Source organism: Hemitrygon akajei, chromosome 17, assembly GCF_048418815.1.
Source record: "Hemitrygon akajei chromosome 17, sHemAka1.3, whole genome shotgun sequence".
Lineage (NCBI taxonomy): Eukaryota > Metazoa > Chordata > Chondrichthyes > Myliobatiformes > Dasyatidae > Hemitrygon > Hemitrygon akajei.
The window spans coordinates 51,819,579-51,839,244 of NC_133140.1; the positions used below are offsets into that span (position 1 = coordinate 51,819,579).

Here is a 19,666-nt window from a genome sequence, read left to right on the forward strand (position 1 = left end):
CAGAGAGTGGTGGGAGTGTGGAATGAACTGCCAGATGAAGTGGTAAATGCAGGCTCACTTTTAACATTTAACAAAAACTCAGATAGGTATATGGATGAGAGGTGTATGGAGGGATATGGTCCAGGTGCAGTCAAGTGGGACTAGGCAGAAAAATGGTTCGGCACAGCCAAGAAGGGCCAAAAGGCCTGTTTCTGTGCTGTAATGTTCTATGGTTCTAAAGGGAATTGGAGAAGAATCTGAAAGGGAAGAATTTGCAAGGTTATAAAGAGAGGAGGGGGATTAGGACTAGCTGGATTTTCTTGCATATGCGGATACAGATTTGATTGTACATATAGTATGGCTCTTTCCATGTTGACTTAAGACATTTAGGGGGTTAAGGATTGGAGATTATATCTACAGTATATTCAAGCAAAACAGCACTTTTGCTTCTTTTCATCATTTAATCTACCAGAGTTTATTCTAAAATGGGATTGTCGTTTTCCACAATAGTGTTGCCCAATGCTGAAGTCTAATTTGCCTGCACAATATTTATTTACATTCCACTGAGCTGAACAAATGTTTCTGTTACTTTATTCAGTGCATCTTGAATGATTTGTGGTTAGGTTTCTGGATTATCTTCTCTTGATCATTCAAAAATGTTGTACTTAGGTGGTTAATTTAAACCTATGGTCCTTACTTATCATGGTCTCCTATTTTGCAAGGTATTAATTCAGGAACCACAGAGGCCTAATTTTCTTGATTTCCTTTATTTCAACGGAACGTTTTGGCCTTTCCAGAGAACTGGAACTCTGTTTTAGAGGCTGTTACATAGATTCTACTTTGCTCTCAGATGGGCCAGGTATATCCAGAAGGAACTTAGAGGCCCAAGCAACTTAGATTTTGTACTGTTTTGTGAATGTTAAGGCCCTTTCCTGGTATATCCCCTAAACTATATACTTGTGTCCAACTTCATCTGGAACCATGCAACACCAGTATAAAAGATTGTTTCAAGGAACGGTCCAGAACCATTTCTGTGATTTTAATTTTCACAATTAATGGAAGGAAATGCCTTTGAGAGAAGCATGTGTTTGGTTGATATAAATTTAATATTTACTCAGCTGATTCCAAAGCATTGTGACTGTAATATAGTCAAAGCAATTACAGCATGTTGATGCCTTTCAGCTTATTGGGTCTGTACTTCAGTTAGCTCTGAATCAGATATATCTGATTATCTGCTGTTATCCCATTCCGTCTCTTTCCCCATGTCCAATCAGTGTTTTACTTTGTACATAACTCTTTCTTTATTAGATTAATTGTTAGTTGCTTTTATGACAGATTTTCCTGAAGGAAGTAAAAGCTTGCTTTATCTTTTGTTGTTGTAAACAAGTTTTTGACTCAGTATTTTTTCTTCTGTTACCACTGCCAATCTAAAATAAAATAGCTTCAAAAATTGTAACAATTCAGTAAGTATTAAATTAGTGAAGTTTATTAAATTATTAAATTAACAGTCCATTACTTCCCTTTTTTTATCCAGTGACTTACTAAAATGTTTCTTTAAATGGTAGGCCAGAGAAGGAAGACCAAAAGCCTTGAAAATAATATGATGTAATCCTCATGCTTTAATGTAAAGGCACACTAAAACGCAAGTGTATTCATACCGGGTTTATTCATAAATTCCTATCAATATTTTAAATCAGTTTTTAAATTTAATTCATCGATTTGTATGGATTAATTGCTTATTTACTATTAAGGAAATTAAATAGAAATGCAAAGTTTTTGTTTTGTCTTGTTTTATATTCAAAACTATTACTCAGCCTTTGTGTTTGAAATTATATATTTCTAGGTAAGAATAAACACAGGCAAAAACACAACCTTAAAATTCAGTGAAAAGAAGGAAGAGGCAAAGCGTAAAAGGAAAAATAGCACTGGCAATGGAAACTCCAGTAATGAGTTGCCAAATATAAAAACTCCTGCAGACATTTACAGGTATTTTTATTTTATCACATTTTGAAATGGCATTTTCTCATTTTAGCCTAGTTTTTCTAACTTGTTATGTCTGTCTTTCATCACTGTTAATTTTATTTGCTACTTTTTGCAGACTTTTTGTTGATGTTGTAAATGGAGAATATATGCCTCGGAAATCTATTCTGAAGTCACGAAGTCGGGAGAACAGTATATGTAGTGACACCAGTGAGAGCAGCACAACAGAGTTTGAAGATCGACGGTGTACCTTGCGCTCTATAAGTCATGAAGAAGCAATACAAAGTGATGCTAGTGAATGCAGCATTTTGGAAGAAGATGAACTCACTTCTAGTAAACCTCTTCCTTGGCCAAGCTCATTTGAGGTAAGAGATTATGCTTACAGTTTATTTTAATATTTTCCTCAATTTTATTGGAAGAACATAGTTTCTATATTTAAACATTTATCTGTAAATGTATTGTGATGATTATGTATTTTCTAAATTTGTAGAAGGATCTTACAGCAGTAGAGAATTTATGCCGTGAGTTAGTAAAGATCTTGTATCATTAGTCATGATATTTGTAGCTAACAGTGCCATTTGTAGTTAATATTTGGCGATGGGTTTTGTAATTGGCTTCAGAAATTGACAGATAGACAGAATGCTTTATTGATCCTGAGGGAAATTGGGTTTCGTTACAGTCGCACCAACCAAGAATAGTGTAGAAATATAGCAATGTAAAATAATAAATAATTAAATAATAATAAGTAAATTACGCCAAGTGGAAATAAGTCCAGGACCAGCTTATTGGCTCAGCGTGTCTTCACACTCCGAGGGAGGAGTTGTAAAGTTTGATGGCTACAGGCAGGAATGATTTCCTATGATGCTCAGTGTTGCATATCGGTGGAATGAGTCTCTGGCTGAATGTACTCCTGTGCCTAACCAGTACATTATGCAGTGGATGGGAGATGTTGTCCAAGATGGCACGCAACTTGGGCAGCATCCTCTTTTCAGACACCACCGTCAGAGAGTCCAGTTCCACCCCCACAACATCACTGGCCTTACAAATGAGTTTGTTGATTCTGTTGGTGTCTGCTACCCTCAGCTTGCTGCCCCAGCACACAACAGCAAACATGATAGCACTGGCCACCACAGCCTCGTAGAACATCCTCAGCACCGTCCGGCAGATGTTAAACAGCCTCAGTCTCCACAGGAAGTAGAGACGGCTCTGACCCTTCTTGTAGACAGCCTCACTGTTCTTTGACCAGTCCAGTTTATTGTCAATTCGTATCCCCATGTATTTGTAATCCTCCACCATGTCCACACTGATCCCTTGGGTGGAAACAGGGGTCACCGGTGCCTTAGCCCTCCTCAGGTCCACCACCAACTCCTTAGTCTTTTTCACATTAAGCTGCAGATGATTCTGCTCACACCATGTGACAAAGTTTCCCACCGTAGCCCTGTACTCAGCCTCATCTCCCTTGCTGATGCATCCAACTATGGCAGAGTCATCAGAGAACTTCTGAAGATGGCAAGACTCTGTGCAGTAGTTGAAGTCCGAGGTGTAGATGGTGAAGAGAAAGGGAGACAGGACAGTCCCCTGTGGAGCCCCAGTGCTGCTGACCACTCTGTCTGACACACAGTGCTGCAAGTACATGTACTGTGGTCTGCCAGTCAGGTAATCTATAATCCATGACACCAGGGAAGCATCCATTTGCATCACTGTCAGCTTCTCACCCAGCAGAGCAGGGCGGATGGTGTTGAACGCACTGGAGAAGTCAAAAAGCATGACCCTCACAGTGCTCGCCAGCTTGTCCAGGTGGGCGTAGACACGGTTCAGCAGGTAGACGATGGCATCCTCAACTAGTCGGGGCTGATAGGCGAACTGGAGGGACTCTAAGTGTGGCCTAACCATAGGCCGGAGCTGCTCTAGAACAAGTCTCTCCAGGGTCTTCATGATGTGGGAGGCCAATGCCACCGGTCTGCAGTCATTGGAGCCACTGGGGCGCGGCGTCTTCGGTACAGCGGCGAGGCAGGACGTCTTCCACAGCACAGGAACCCTCTGGAGACTCAGGCTCAGGTTGAAGAAATTCACTGGTAAACAAGAAAAATATGTCAACACATGACAGATGAAATTTAAAGTGGACATGTATGCAATGGAACTGTTCATTTTGGTAAGCAAAGTGAGCAGTGGCAGTGTATATGCATATTTTTGAAGGTCTTGGAACAAGTTGAAATATTTTAAAAAAACATGTAGAATCCTTGGCTTATAAACAAAGATATTGCCTGCAAAAAAAAAACAAGAATTTGCATTAAACCATAAAATCCAGAAGTCAAAAAAGCTTTAGTTTCCAAAATTCGAAATTAAAAAAAACAAAGAAAAATGGAAACAGCAAATGGATTAACATTCATAAGAGAAGCAGATTTAATATTTCCCATCATAAACCCTGGTAAAAATTCAGTAGATCTGAGCAAAACCACAATCAAGATAACTGAAGCTACAGCTCAGTGACATTCAGTTCATACAGGAGAATGAGGAGGTGATAGATAGGAGCTATAGAAAGGTAGTGCCCCTAAGTTGCAGCAGGGATTGACCTGATTGACTGTCAGGAATGGCAAAGTAAATAGGCAGCCAGTGCAGATTACCCCTGTGGTAGTTCTCTTCTATATAACTCTTTGGATACTATTCAGGGAGACTAACTACTGGCATTTAATCTTCCTCTGTGGCTCAGAAGGGAAAGGGGGGAGAAGTAGACTGCAGTAGTGATAGGGAATTCCATGGTTAGAGAAGCAGACAGGAGATTCTGTGGATGTGAAAGAGTCATACTGATAGTATGTTGCTTCCCAAATGCTGGGGTCAGGGATATCTCAGATTAGTTCTACAGCATTCTAAATGGGGAGGGTGAGTAGTCAGAAGTTGTGGTACATATTGGTACCAATGACCTGGGTAAGAAAAGGGAGGAGTCCCTGAAAAGAGTCATTGAACACTACAGCACAGAAACAGGCCCTTCAGCCCATCTAGCCTGTGCTGAACCATTAATCTGCATTGTCTCATTGACCTGCACCTAGAAAACTGCTCTTCATATCTCTCCCATCTATGTACCTATCCAAATTTCTGTTAAATTTTGAAGTTAACCCCCCACCTATCACTTGTGCTGACATTTTGTTCCACACTCTCATCACCCTCTGCGTGTTCTCTTTAAACATTTCACCTTTCACCATTAACCCATGACTTCCAGTTGTAGTCTCACCTGACCTCAGTGAGAAAAACCATTTACCCTTTCTATACCCCTCATAATTTTGTATAGCTCCAGCAAATCTCCTGTCTGTCTTCTGTGTTCTAAGGAATAAAGTCTGAATCTATCAACCTTCCCCTATAACTCAGGTCCTCAAGTCCTGGAAATAACTTTGTAAACTTTTTCTGCACTCTTTTTCAACCTGTCTTGCATCTTTCTGGACGCAATTCTTCAATTTAGGCCTCAACTAAGACTTGTACAATTTCAACATAAAAAAAGTCTCTGTGTCTCTGTCTCTCTGCGTCCCTCTGCCCCTGAAATTTCTGCGCTAGCCTCCCATAGGACCTGAGGGGACATATTAAGACCATAAGATATAGGAGCAGAATTAGGCTATTCAGCCCATCGAGTCTTTTCTCCATTTCATGATTGCTGATCCATTTCCTTCTCAGCCCCAGTCTCCTTCCTTCTCTCCATGATTCTTGGTGCCCTTACTAACGAAGAATCTATCAACCCCTGCCTTAAATATACTCAATGACATGGCCTCCACAGCTGCCTGTAGCAATGAATTCTACAAGTTCACCACTCTCTGGCTTAAGAAATACCTCCTTATCTCTGTTCTAAATTGACGTCCCTCTATTCTGAGGTTGTGCCCTTTGGTCTTAAACTTCCCTCACCATCAGAAACATCCTCTGCACATCCACTCTGTTGGGGCCTTTCAATATTCAGTAGGCTTTGGTGAGATCTTCCCTCATTCTTCTGAATTCCAGCGAGTACCGACTCTGGGCCAACAATCATCTTCATATGATAACCATTTCATTCCCAGAATCATTCTTACAAACCTCTTCTGAACCCTCTCCAATGACAGCATGTCCTTTCTTAGATAGATAGATAGATACTTTATTCATCCCCATGGGGAAATTCAACTTTTTTTCCAATGTCCCGTACACTTGTTGTAGCAAAACTAATTACATACAATACTTAACTCAGTAAAAAAAAAATATGATATGCATCTAAATCAATATCTCAAAAAGCATTTATAATAGCTTTTAAAACGTTCTTAAGTCCTGGCGGTTGAATTGTAAAGCCTAATGGCATTGGGGAGTATTGACCTCTTCATCCTGTCTGAGGAGCATTGCATCGATAGTAACCTGTCGCTGAAACTGCTTCTCTGTCTCTGGATGGTGCTATGTAGAGGATGTTCAGAGTTTTCCATAATTGACCGTAGCCTACTCAGCGCCCTTCGCTCAGCTACCGATGTTAAACTCTCCAGTACTTTACCCACGACAGAGCCCGCCTTCCTTACCAGCTTATTAAGACGTGAGGCGTCCCTCTTCTTAATGCTTCCTCCCCAACACGCCACCACAAAGAAGAGGGCGCTCTCCACAACTGACCTATAGAACATCTTCAGCATCTCACTACAGACATTGAATGACGCCAACCTTCTAAGGAAGTACAGTCGACTCTGTGCCTTCCTGCACAAGGCATCTGTGTTGACAGTCCAGTCTAGCTTCTCGTCTAACTGTACTCCCAGATACTTGTAGGTCTTAACCTGCTCCACACATTCTCCATTAATGATCACTGGCTCCATATGAGGCCTAGATCTCCTAAAGTCCACCACCATCTCCTTGGTCTTGGTGATATTGAGACGCAGGTAGTTTGAGTCGCACCATATCACAAAGTCCTGTATCAGTTTCCTATACTCCTCCTCCTGTCCATTCCTGACACACCCCACTATGGCCGTGTCATCAGCGAACTTCTGCACATGGCAGGACTCCGAGTTATATTGGAAGTCTGATGTGTACAGGGTGAACAGGACCGGAGAGAGTACGGTTCCCTGCGGCACTCCTGTGCTGCTGACCACCGTGTCAGACCTACAGTCTCCCAACCGCACATACTGAGGTCTATCTGTCAAGTAGTCCACTATCCAATCCACCATGTGAGAGTCTACTCCCATCTCCGTTAGTTTGTGCCTTAAGATCTTGGGCTGGATGGTGTTAAAGGCACTAGAGAAGTCAAGGAATGTAATCCTCACAGCACAACTGACCCCATCTAGGTGAGAGAGTGATTTGTGCAGCAAATACGTGATAGCATCCTCCACTCCCACCTTCTCCTTATACGCAAACTGAAGAGGATCCTGGGCGTGCCTGGTTTGTGGCCTCAGATTCTGTATTATCAGCCTCTCCATGGTCTTCATCACGTGCGACCATAAGGGGCCCATAACTGCTCTCAACGTTCCCAAGTGAGGCCTTAGCGGTGCCTTATAAATCCTGAACATTACCTCCTTGGTTTTATATTCTTGTTCTCTCAAAATGAATGCTAACATTGCATTTGCCTTCCTCACCACTAACTCAACCTTCAAATTAACCTTTAGGGAATCCTTAGAGGGCACCTAAGTCCCTTTGTACTCCAGATTTTAAAATTTTCTCTCTACTTAGAAAATTGTCTACACTTTTATTTCTTCTACCAAAGTGCATGACTGTACTTATTCCGGCACTGTATTCCATTTTTGCTACCCTCCTAATCTGTTCATATCCTTCTGCAGCCTCTGCTTCCTCAATACAATCTGTACCTCCACCTATTTTCATATCATCCACAAAACCATCAATTCAGTCATTCAAGTCATTGACGTATAACGTAAAAAGAAGCAGTCCCAACACTGACCCCTGTGGAACACCACTAGTCATGATCAGCCAATCAGAAAAGGCTCACTTTATTCCCATTCTTTTGCCTCCTGCAATGAGCCAATGCTCTACCCAAGCTAGTATCTTTTCCATAATACTATGGGTTCTTAACTTGTCATGTGCTCACCTTATCAAAAGCTTTTGAAAATGCATCCACCAATTCTTCTTTGTCTCGCCAGCTTTTTATTCAGAGAATTCCAGCAGGTTTGTCAGGCAAAATTTCCCCTTAAAACTATGCCAACTTTGTCCTATGTATTCATGTGTCTCCAAGTACCCTGAAACCACAACCTTAACAATCAACTTCAAAATCTTCGCAACCATTAAGATGGGACTAACTGGCCTATAATTTCCTTCTTTTGCCTCTCTCCCTTCTTGAAGAATGGAGTGACATTTTCAATTTTCCAGTCCTTCGGAACCTCCCAAGAATCTATTGATTCTTGAAAGATCAATACTAATGCTTCCACAATCCCATCAGCCACCTCTTTCAGAACCCTTGGGTACAGACCATCTGGTCCAGGTGATTTATTTACCTTCAGACCTTTCAATTTCTCAAGCACCTTTTCCATAATAATGGCAACTTTACTCACTTATACCCACTGACACTAAACCTTTGGCATACTACTGTTGTCTTCCACAGTGAAGACTGGTGCAAAATACTTATCTAGATTGTCTGCCATTCCTTGTCCCCTATTACTACCTCTCCAGTATCATTGTTCAACAGTCCAATATCTTCTCTCACCTCTTTTACTGTTTATATATCGGAAGAAACTTTAGGTGTGCATTTTAATCTTACTGGCTAGCTTATCTTTGTATTTCACCTTTTCCTTCTTATGACTTTTTAGTTGCCTTCTGTTGGTCTTAAAAAGTTTCCCAATCCTCTAACTTCACCATAATTTTTCTATATTATATGCCCTCTTTTTGGCTTTTATATTTCCTTTGACTTCCTTTGTCAGGCTCTGCTGCATCACTCTGCCTTTAGAATGCTACTATTTTTTTAGGATGTATCTATCCTGCGTATTCTGAATTGCTTCCCAGAAACTCCAACCATTGCTGCTCTGCTGTCATCCCTGGTAGTGTCCCGTTACAATCAATTTTGGCCAGCTCCTTGCTTGTGCCTCTTTAATTCCTTTTATTACACTGTAATACTGATACATCTGACTTTATTTTCTGCCTCCCTCAAATTTAAATCTAGTTTTAAATCTTAGAACTGTGCATTAGAGAATATAGGGAGTTAGATAGAAAGCTGAAAACCAGGGCTTCAGCGGTGATAGCCTTTGGATTCTGCCTATTCCACATGCTAGTGAGGGTAAGAATAGGATGATTTGGCAGATGAATTTGCAGCTAAGGAGTTGGTGCAGGGAGCAGGGTTCAGCTTTCTGGACCATTAGGATCTCTTCTGGGAGAGGTATGACCCTTACAAAAAGGATGGGTTACACCTAGAGTGGAGGGGATCTTTGAGAGCAGGTTTGCTAGAGCTCTTGGGGAGGGTATTAACTAATTTAGTAGGGGGTTGGAAATTTGAGTGATAGGGCTGAGAATGCGGCGGTTGGTTTACAAACAAGCAGTGTGTAGTGAGACTGTGAGGAAGGACAAGCAAATGATACTGCAAAATTATAGTCAATGGGATGAGTTGAAGTGTAACATGGGCACAAAATCGAAAAGGATGATAAATACAGGGCTGAAAGTGATGCTCTTGAATACACGGAGTATATGGAATACGGTAGATGATCTTGTCACACATTTAGAGATTAGCAGGATTGGTATTGTAGGCAACACTGAGCCACGGCTGTAAGAGGATCATAGTTAGGAGCTTAACATCCAGTGATACACATTGTATCAAAGGGACGGGCAGATAGGCAGAGGGGGGTGGGTGGTATTATTGAAATCAAATCCTTAGAAAGAGAATCGAAAGATGTAGAATCCTTGTGGGTAGAGTTAAGAAACTCCAAGGTTAAAGTGACCCTGATTGGGAACTATATACAGACCTCCAAAGAGTAACTGGGATGTGGGATATGAAGAGTATCAGGAGATGGAAAAGACAAATAATAAAGGCAACATTATAATAGTCATGGGGGATTTCAGTATGCAGATACATTGGAAAAATCAGGTTGGTGCTGGATATCAAGAAAGAGAATTTGTAGAAGGCTTTTTGGAGCAGTTTGTAGTTGAGCCCATTAGGGAAAAGGCAGTTCTGGATTGGTGTTGTGTAATGGATCAGAAGTTGAATTCAAGGAACCCTTAGGAGGCAGTGATCACAGTATGATAGAATTCACCCTGCAGTTTGAGAAGTCAGATGTGTCAATATTAAAGTAGAGTAAAGGGAATTGGAGTCATGAGAGAGGAGCTGGCCAAAGTTGATTAAAGGGGATACTAACAAGGATGATGGCTGGAGTTTTTGGGGGTAATTGGAGGCACAGGATAGATACATCCTAAAGATTAAGCAGTATTCTAAAGGGAGGATGAGCCAACCACGATTGACAAGGGAAGTCAAATACAACATAAAAGCATAAGGGGGGCATGCTGTATAGTATAGAAAAAATAGTGGAAAGTTAGAGGACTGGGAAACTAACAGAAGGCAACAAAAGAAGTCCAAAGGAGAGAAAAGATGAAATAGGAAGGTAAGCTAGTTGATAATATAGAAGAGTGTACCAAAAACTTTTCCACTGAAAGAAACTAGCAGTATGCCATAGATTAGAGAGCGTTGGGGCAGAAGTGTGCAAAGTTGCTATTACTATGGAGAAGGTGGATCAGATGATCTTCACCCCAGAGCTCTGAAAGAGTTGGGAGGATGAAGAGATTGCGGAGGCACTGTTAATGTTCTTTTACAAATCTTTAGATCCTGGAATGGTTCCAGGGGAGTGGAAAATTGCAAATATCACTCTACACATTAAGAAGGGAGAGAGGCAGAAGAAAGGAAATTATAGACCAGTTAGCCCGACTTCAGTGGTTGAGATGACGTTGGAGTCCATTGTTTAAGGAAGAGGTTTCGGGGTACTTGGAAGAACATGATAAATAGGCCAAAGTCAGTACGACTTCGTTAGGGGAAATTTTCCTTGACAAATCTGTTGAAATTCTTTGAGGAAATAACAGGCAGGATAGTCACAGGAGAGTCGGTGAATGTTGTTTATTTGGATTTTCAGAAGGCATTTGATAAGGTTTTACACATGAAGTTGCCTGTCGTATTACAGGAAAGATGCTAGCACAGCCAGAAGATTGGCTGACTAGCAGGAGGCAAAGAGTGTGAATAAGGGGGGCCTTTCCTGGTTGGCTGCTGGTGACTAGGAGTGTTCCACAGGGGTCTGTATTGGGATCGCTTATTTTTGTTGTATGTAAGTGATTTGAATGATTGAATTGAAGGCTCTGTGGCTGTGTTTGCAGAAAATACAAAGATAGGTGAAGTGGCAAGTTGCATTGTGGAAGCAGAGAGGCTGCAGAAGGACTTGGATTAGGGGAATGGGCAAAGAATTGGCAGATGGAATACAGTGTTGGGATCTGTATGGTTATTTGCTTTGGTAGAAATAATAAAGGCATAGACTATTTTATAAAATTCAAAATCCAAAAATTTGAGAAAATTCAAAAATCTGAGGTAGAAAGGGACTTGGGAGTCCTTGTGTAAGATTCCCTAAAGTTTAACTTGGAGGTTGTGTCGGTGGTAGGGAAGCAAATGCAATGTTAGCATTCATTTCAAGAAGATTAGAATCTAAGAGAAAAGATGTAATGCTAAGAGTTTATAAGGCATTGGTCAGACTGCACTTGGAATATTATGAGCAGTTTCAGGTCACTTACCCAAAGAAGGATGTGCTGGCATTGGAGAGGGTCCAGAGGAGATTAGACCATAAGTCATAGGAGCAAAATTAGACCATTGAGCCCATTGAATCTGCTCCGCCATTTCATCATGGCTGATCCCGCTCAACCCCATACTCCTGTCTTCTCGCTATATCCTTTGATGCCATGACCAATTAGGAAACTATCAATTTTCATTTTAAATATACCATCGGTCTTGGCCTCCACGGCTGTCTGCGGTAGAACGTTCCACAGATTCACTACTATGTCTAAAAAAAATTAAAAAAAATTCCTCCTTACCTCTGTTCTAAAGGGTCACTTCTCAATTTTGAGGCCTTTTCTCGACACCTCCACCATAGGAAACGTCTTCTCCACATCCACCTTATCGAGTCCTTTCAACATTCGGTAGGTTTCAATGAGATCTCCCCACATTCTTCTAACTTCCAGTGAGTACAGACCCAAAGCTGCCAAACACATCTCATATGATAACCCCTTCATTCCTGGAATCATGCTTGTGAACCTCCTCTGCACCCTCTCCAATGACAACACATCCTTTCTGAGATAAGGGGCCTAAAACTGTTGACAGTTCTCCCAAGTGCAGCCTGACTAGTGTCTTATAAAGCCCCAGCATTATCTCCTTGTTTTTGTATTCTATTCCCCTTGAAATGAATGCCAACATTGTATTTGCCTTCTTTACCACAGACTCAACCTGTGAATTAACTTTCTGGGAGTCTTGCATGAAGACTCATAAGTCGCTTTGCACCTCTGATGTTTGAATTTTCTCCCCATTTAGGTAATAGTCTGCACTTTTGTTCCCTTTGCCACAATGCATTATCATACACTTCCCAACACTGTATTCCATCTGCCACTTTTTTGCTAATTCTTCCAGTTTATTTAAGTCCTTCTGCAATCACATTACTTCCTCAGCACTAACTACCCATTCACCTATCTTCGTATCATCTGCAAACTTTCCCACAAAGTCCCCATTTCCATTATCTAAATCATTGACCAACAACGTGAGAAGTAGCTGTCCCAATACTGATCCTTAAGGAACACCACTAGTTACTGGCAGGCAACTAGAAAAGGCCCCCTTTATTCCCACTCTCTGCCTTCTGCCTGTCAGCCATTCCTCTATCCATGCCAGTATCTTTCCTGTAACGCCACGGGATCATGTCTTGTTAAGCAGCTTCATGTGTGGCGCCTTATCAAGTGCCTTCTGAAAATCTAAGTAAATGACATCCATTGCCTCTCCTTTGTCCACCCTGCTTGTTGTAAGAATGATTTACAAGATTCACAAGAATGATACTGGGAATGAAAGGGCTAACATATTGAAGAGCATTTGATGGCTCTGGGCCTGTATTTCTCTGAGTTTGGAAGATTGAATGGGGTTCACATTGAAACCAATCAAACATTGAAAGGCCCAGATAGAGTGAATGTGGAGAGGATCTTTCCTATAGTGGGTGAGTCTCGGACCAGATGGCTCAGTCTCAGAATATAGGGATGTCCATTTAGAACCGAGATGAGGAATTTCTTTAGCCAGAGAGCAGTGATTCTGTGGAATTCATTGTCACAGCTGTGAAGGCCAGGTCATTGAATATATTTAAAGCGAGGTTGACAGGTTCTTAATTAGTCAGGGCGTCAAAGGTTATGGGGAGAATGTAGGAGAATGGGGTTGAGAAGTATAATAAATTAGTAATGAAGGAATAGCAGTGCAGACTTGAAGGGTCAAATGGCAAAATACTATTCCTGCAGTATGTCTAAAAAAAAGTTAGGAATGGAGTCAAGTTAAATGTATTGAAACACGTACTGGAAGTTGGAGTTTAACAGCTTGCTGTAGAGTTTTGTTCATTATGAATAATTTAGTAACATTGCATAGCAAGTCTAGAGGAAGAGTGCATGAATGGAACAACTACTGAAATGTTACCAGGAAAAACTTAACAGTGAAAGCTTAATGAAAAGAGAGTTGGCAAAGGTGTAATTGTCTGAATGGCCTCAGTCTGTTTTTGTAAAATCCATAGGCTATCTTGATTGATTTAAAATTGGAAATTATATGATTCAATACATTTTTTGTGAGCCACTTTACGAGGGAAAGATGCTGTTCCATTCATGAAACCTCTATCTGGCGATCCTTTGGTATGTCATCAGATTGGTTATTCATAGGAATTACCAGCAGGCTGCTGAACTTCAAGCTCCAGTCCTTTCCATAACATGTCCATTCTTATTTCCCTTCTGAGCATTATTGCGGTCATGCGAGAAAGCTGCATCACCCAGTTCTTGATTTTGAAGCTGATTGTAGGGAATTACTCCAATGCTTTCATTTATATCCCCCATTGCAGAGCAGAAAGCAAGGATCTTCCTGATCTGTAATGCTTATTGCTATGATTTAAGTGTTGCAAATTAAAAGTAGCACACAATGAAATACACCAGGCAATTACTTTAACATCTTCTTTATTAATCACAGTTAGTTCAAATATTACACTACATAGTTTCAAACAATTATTTAAATCTTTAGTTTTACAATTCATTTAGTTATACAACTCCAATGTCTACTTTTACAACTTCCAAAACCTACTACTTGTATTTAGATATTTCATGTCTCCTTTGAACCTTTGCTGTTTCAAGTGTTCAAACAGCGAAGTGTTCTCTAGGCTCCAGATTTAATATTTTTTGCAGATTTTCTCTGGAGTTATTGCTGGTGGTATTTCATAAGACCCCTTTTTATGCATTTCCAGACATTGTGTAGTTTTTAGCCATTTATTTCAAGTTCAAGTTTGTCTTTCAACCAGACATGAATACCTATGCATACAACCAAATGAAGCAGTCAACGCCAAGGTACAAAACACAGTACTAATAGTCAAAAACAGTACAAAGTACAAATAGTACATATAAGATAACAGTAAAATATAGTCCAAGTCCCCAAGTCTGTGAATGTTGCAGCAGGCTGTAGTTGTACACAATACAGCTTATCTTCTGCTGAACTACAGCTCCACTCCTTATTCATTCAAGTATATATTTCTTGAACTTCAAATTCTTTCTGGTGCCACTCTGCAATAACTTCAACCAGCCATTTGTTTCCTTAATTATCAGAATGTTTATCTGTACTTTTTGTAATTTATCAAGATAGTCCCTTTCACAAGATGTCAATTCTCAAAACACCTCATTTGTTTGTTCACTTCTCTGGATAGTTCATAGTGGGATAACTTACAGTGAAATAGTTTACAGAGGGATAATTTATAGCTTTTTTATCAGTTGATGTTGACCAGATGCCTATCATGTAACCTTTCTCCACTGCGCTGTTTCATTCTTGCTTTCAGCATCTCTTTTCAGCCAACAGAATGTCCTCTCAGAGTATGATGCAATACTTAACATCTTCTGACTATTACAGATGAATAATTACGACTTTGAACTACCTGCAGTGATCCAGCTTAAAATTCCATCTTGAATCCACCCTGATTTATACTGTTGCTGTTTATTATTTCGAGCACTTGTTTTCTGATGTAGTTAGCACCAAATGCCATGCAATCTTCAGCACCTTATTCTGATTTGTGAAAAACCAAAATTGGAAGAAAATAGTACTTTCTTAATATGTGCATGTATTGGCACGAGAACATTAATTTGTTTTTTTTCCCCTGTTCTTCTAAGAAGCTTCTAAGTACTTGACCATTGAAGTTACTGTGGTATCACAAGTTCTGGTAAAAATAATGTTATTGGTGGCAGTAACGTGTCTGCATGAAACACTTGCAGCCATGTGTTGATCAGCACAGTGCCAACATCACTGCTCTGTCTCCTCTGACTGAGAATAATGAAAGGCTGCCTTGATGCTCTTCTGATAGCAAGTGTTTATGGTTTTCAAAAGTCTATAATGTTGAAGTTGATCAAAGCAATTTTGTGCTAGCTTGGCCATACAGCTATGTAGTCAGTTATAATATATCTGGTCTCCTACACAATCCTAGCTGCTACGCTGTAGATTATAGGTATGGAAGCCTATCTACTGCCTTGAGCACTGCCACTAGCTAGTTACTAACCAAGCACACTGACTATTAAGGTGAGTTTCTGCAGACGCTGGAAATCCAGAGCAACACACACAAGAGAGACTCAGCAGGTTAGGAAGCATCTAAGGAAAAGAATAAGCATTTGACATTTTGGGTTGAGACCCTTCATCAGGACATCAGGCCAATAATCTCTCTATTCATCAGTCATCTCAGCCCATCTATGTTCTCTTCACCATTGACACTAAAGAAAAAGATATCTTCCATTAATTCAAGATGTACAGTGCCTTGAAAAAGTATTCAACCCTTACAACTATTTTTGCTTTTTACTGTCTCATCAGCCAGGTAACACCATCCATGCTGTAAAATGTGGTAGAGATAGCATCATGCTATGGGGATGCTTTGCAGGGACTGGAAATCCAGTTAGGATTGATGGGAAGATGAATGCTGCTAAATGTAGAGAAATCCTGGATAAAACCTTGCTAGCCTCTGCCAGAAAGCTTAAACTGGGGAGGAAATTCAGCAGGACAGCACACTGCTGGAGCACCAATAGAGTCTCTTCAAATGAAGAAAATTGATGTTCTTGAGTGGCCCAGTGTTTTGACTTTAACCTGATCGACTATCTCTGGCAAGACCTCAAGATTGCTGGCCACTGCTACTCTTCAACTAGCCTGGCACAGCTTGAGCAATTTTGCAAAGAGAAATGGGCAAATATTGCTCTATCGTGTTGTGCAAAGCTGATCGAGACTTAGCCAAAAAGACTACTGGCTGTAATAACTGCAAGATGTGGTTTAACTAAGTACTGAGCAAAGAGGGATAAATACTTTTGAACTGCTGACATTTCAGTTTTTGAATTTTTAGTTTTCATGCTTTACAATTTTCCTTATTTTTTGTGCTCTGCTGTGAAAAACGGAGCTTGCAATTCACAAATACAAACTCTCAGTTAAATTGATCAAGATCCCTGGTTTTAATACTCACTTTTTGTGAACTAAAGGTTGGGAGCTGAATACTTTTGAAGGCTTTGTATATTCCATCTGCAGATAGATAAGAGATCTATCTAAAAAAGTATTTCACCTTTTTTAGATTGCATTGCTAACTTAAATGAATCTTTTGCTTTCTTCATCAATGAAGATTTCTCATCGGAAATTAAAAGATCAAACTTTTCAATTTGCAGGTCACAACCAAGTATCATTATAGAATATAAAATAATAACTAGTATGCTAAATTGATAGACCAATTAATGTTTGTTATTTTTGCTAGGCATTTTCTGGCACGGTAGTGGAAAAGGAACCTATCTCATCTACGCAAATTCCACATACGACTATTGCTCATCCTATCCTACCCACGATTCCTGAGAAGAAAGTGTCAGAGGAAGAAAGTTTTCTTGAAACTCCGCAAGAGCCTCCAAAGAGGGTTTCAAAATTTAAAGCTGCCAGGATGCAGCTGAAAAAGTGAACTTCAATGCCATCTGTTTAATATTTTGTGGCTGAATTAAACGTTGTTTAACAGGATCTTTGCACAATCCAGGTTTGCACAGCATCTTGTTTAGTTGCTTGTTAAAAACAAAACTTTTCAGACTGTGATTTCCAGTACTTTAATAATTTGATTGTTTGTTTCTAGGAAATAAATTGAATGTGAAATTGATTTTATACATTTTCCACAATGCCATATTTTCCAACATGCATAAGTTTAGTTGTTGGGCAATAAAGCAATTTAGTCAGGTTTCTTGATGTATTTAACCTGCTACACATATTTTAACATATGGAATAGATTCTAAAGGTACTGCAACTTTTTTTTCGAACTGTAAAGATCCTATTTTGTGTAGGATTCTTAAAAGATCTTTCTAAATGTGTTCACTGGAAATTTACAAGCTTTAATCTGTAAATTTGTGTTGTGCATTAGTCTCATTTTAATAAATTTTGCACGACATGATATACTTCTGTACATCTTTTAAAAAAAGCGTTCCTTTGATATATGATGAACTATAGAACATATTGAATACTAGGGCATGATTGTTACAATTTAAAATATTTAATTGTACTTTCCATTTTATTTGGGTTTTTGTTTCTAAAACAAAGACATGACATCTCATTGGGTGCTTCAGGTATTCAGCTCTTATTGCAGATGTAGGTCAGCAATGACAACGTTTTCCAAACCAAAATTTGTGATGTATCTCCATGTGTTCTTCCAGAGGTATCTACCTTTGGAATCTTGCACCTTTTTAATAAAATCTTTACCCATTTTTATCATGAGGCTCAGGGCCTGTTTCATCCTTCTATGATGTAATGAATTAACAATTATCCCATTATTATCTTTAAGAAGAATCAGTGAATAATATGAAACTAAATGATAGTGATGTCATTGACAGCAAATTATTCCTGATAAACTTGTAGTAATCGTAAGATTATTTTATGTCCATCATATATAATTCATGCTACATTAACTTTGCTAGGATATATTGTTGATTAACCTGTTTTGAAATTGCAGTCACAAAAAATTATTTATTTTAAAGTACTTCTATAATGCATGCTTTTGATAGATGCTATCTTTTGAAATAGTATTAACATGAACATCGGATGAAATGCAGGTGGCAGCGATTCCTTCCATTAAATGGAAATTTGCTGGTTTACCAATCAACTGATAAAAGCTTCTATGGGTGTAAGTCTTTGATAAACAGTGGTCTGATGGATAGCATAGCTTTCCTTTAGTTTATAAAAACTAATAAGCACAAATTAAGCATTTTTAGTAAATTTAAATTTCTGCAACAGTTCTTGTTTTCACTGTTAACTTGGCAGAAAAGCAGAGAATGATGAAAATAATCATTTGCAAAATTTTCCTACGCCTGTAGAAATACTTCAGCAGTACACTTAATTAAAACATTTTTTGCTTTATTCAGATAGGTTTAATTGTTATTAAATTTTTGGAATGCAGATATTCCTGCCATTTCTTAATAGTGCTTGAGTAAATGGCAATGCACCATGTTTATGAACTGCGTAGTCCTTCCAGTGAAGTTCCTCCCATAATGGTGTTGGGTGGGTAAGTCCAGAATACAGAGATTCCAGTGATGGAATTGCGGTGTACAGTACATTAAAATGTTGTCATTCATACACACTCAGGACTTCATTTGTGTCAGACTAGCAACTTATCTAGACTCTTAATATTTGAACACTTTTAATTCACAATACTTAGATGTTACACAGAATGAAAACATTTCTGGAGTACCCGTGTAGTTTCAAGGGAGAATAGGAAATGGAATAAGGTGAGTTTCAAGGGAGCCTGAGTGAATAAAGGGGAATGTGGCAAATGTGCTTCTAGTGTGTGAAAGGGAGCTGATGAATTAGTACCTGCTGAGCCAGGAAGTGTCAGATAATCAAAGGTGGATTATTGGCATTTAACTGCAGTTCTAAATTACAATGGTGTATAATCTGAGGGGAACATGCAGATATTAGTGTTCCATTGCACCTGCAGTTCTAATCTTTGGTGGAAGAGATCTTAGATTTGAAGGCTGTTGATGGTGGAGTAGCCTTGATGAGTAACTGCAGTAAATTTTGTAGCTGACGCATACTGCAGCCAAAGTGCAGTGATGGTGGATGAAGTATCAAATAAGTAGGTGATTTTTTTTGTTCCAAATAGTGTAGAGTTAACAGTGTTAGTTTAGGGATGCCAGGAGTTAAGTTGCAGATTGGCAAGCCTCTGTCCTGCTCTTGGACCTATAAGATTTATAGAAACAGAAAACCTACAGCATGATACAGGCCTTTTGGCCCATGAAGCTGTGCCAAACATGTCCTTACCTTAGAACTACCTAGGCTTACCCATAGCCTTCTATTTTTCTAAGCTCCATGTACCTGTCCAGGAGTCTCTTAAAAGACCCTATCGTATCCGCCTCCACCACTGCTGCTGGCAGCCCATTCCACACATTCACCACTCTGCATAAAAAAAACTTACCCCTGACATCTCCTCTGCACCTACTTCAAAGCATCTTAAAACTATGCCCTCTTGTGCTAGCCATTTCAGCCTTGGGGAAAAAGCCTCTGACTATC

The 19,666-nt window shown here is 39.6% G+C and overlaps 1 protein-coding gene across 2 annotated transcripts in view; it reads left to right on the forward strand.

The window, feature by feature from the left end:
• The window catches only part of uri1 (URI1 prefoldin like chaperone), a 60,880-nt gene extending 43,008 nt beyond the window's left edge, over positions 1 to 17,872 (forward strand). For both annotated transcript variants that reach the window (XM_073070116.1, XM_073070117.1), the window contains exons 9-11: positions 1,823 to 1,965; positions 2,078 to 2,324; positions 16,887 to 17,872. In XM_073070116.1, coding sequence (XP_072926217.1) covers positions 1,823 to 1,965; positions 2,078 to 2,324; positions 16,887 to 17,081 — 585 coding nt within the window. In that variant the 3' untranslated portion in view covers positions 17,082 to 17,872. The remainder of the gene's footprint in view (positions 1 to 1,822; positions 1,966 to 2,077; positions 2,325 to 16,886) is intronic.
• The last annotated feature ends 1,794 nt before the right edge of the window (positions 17,873 to 19,666 follow it).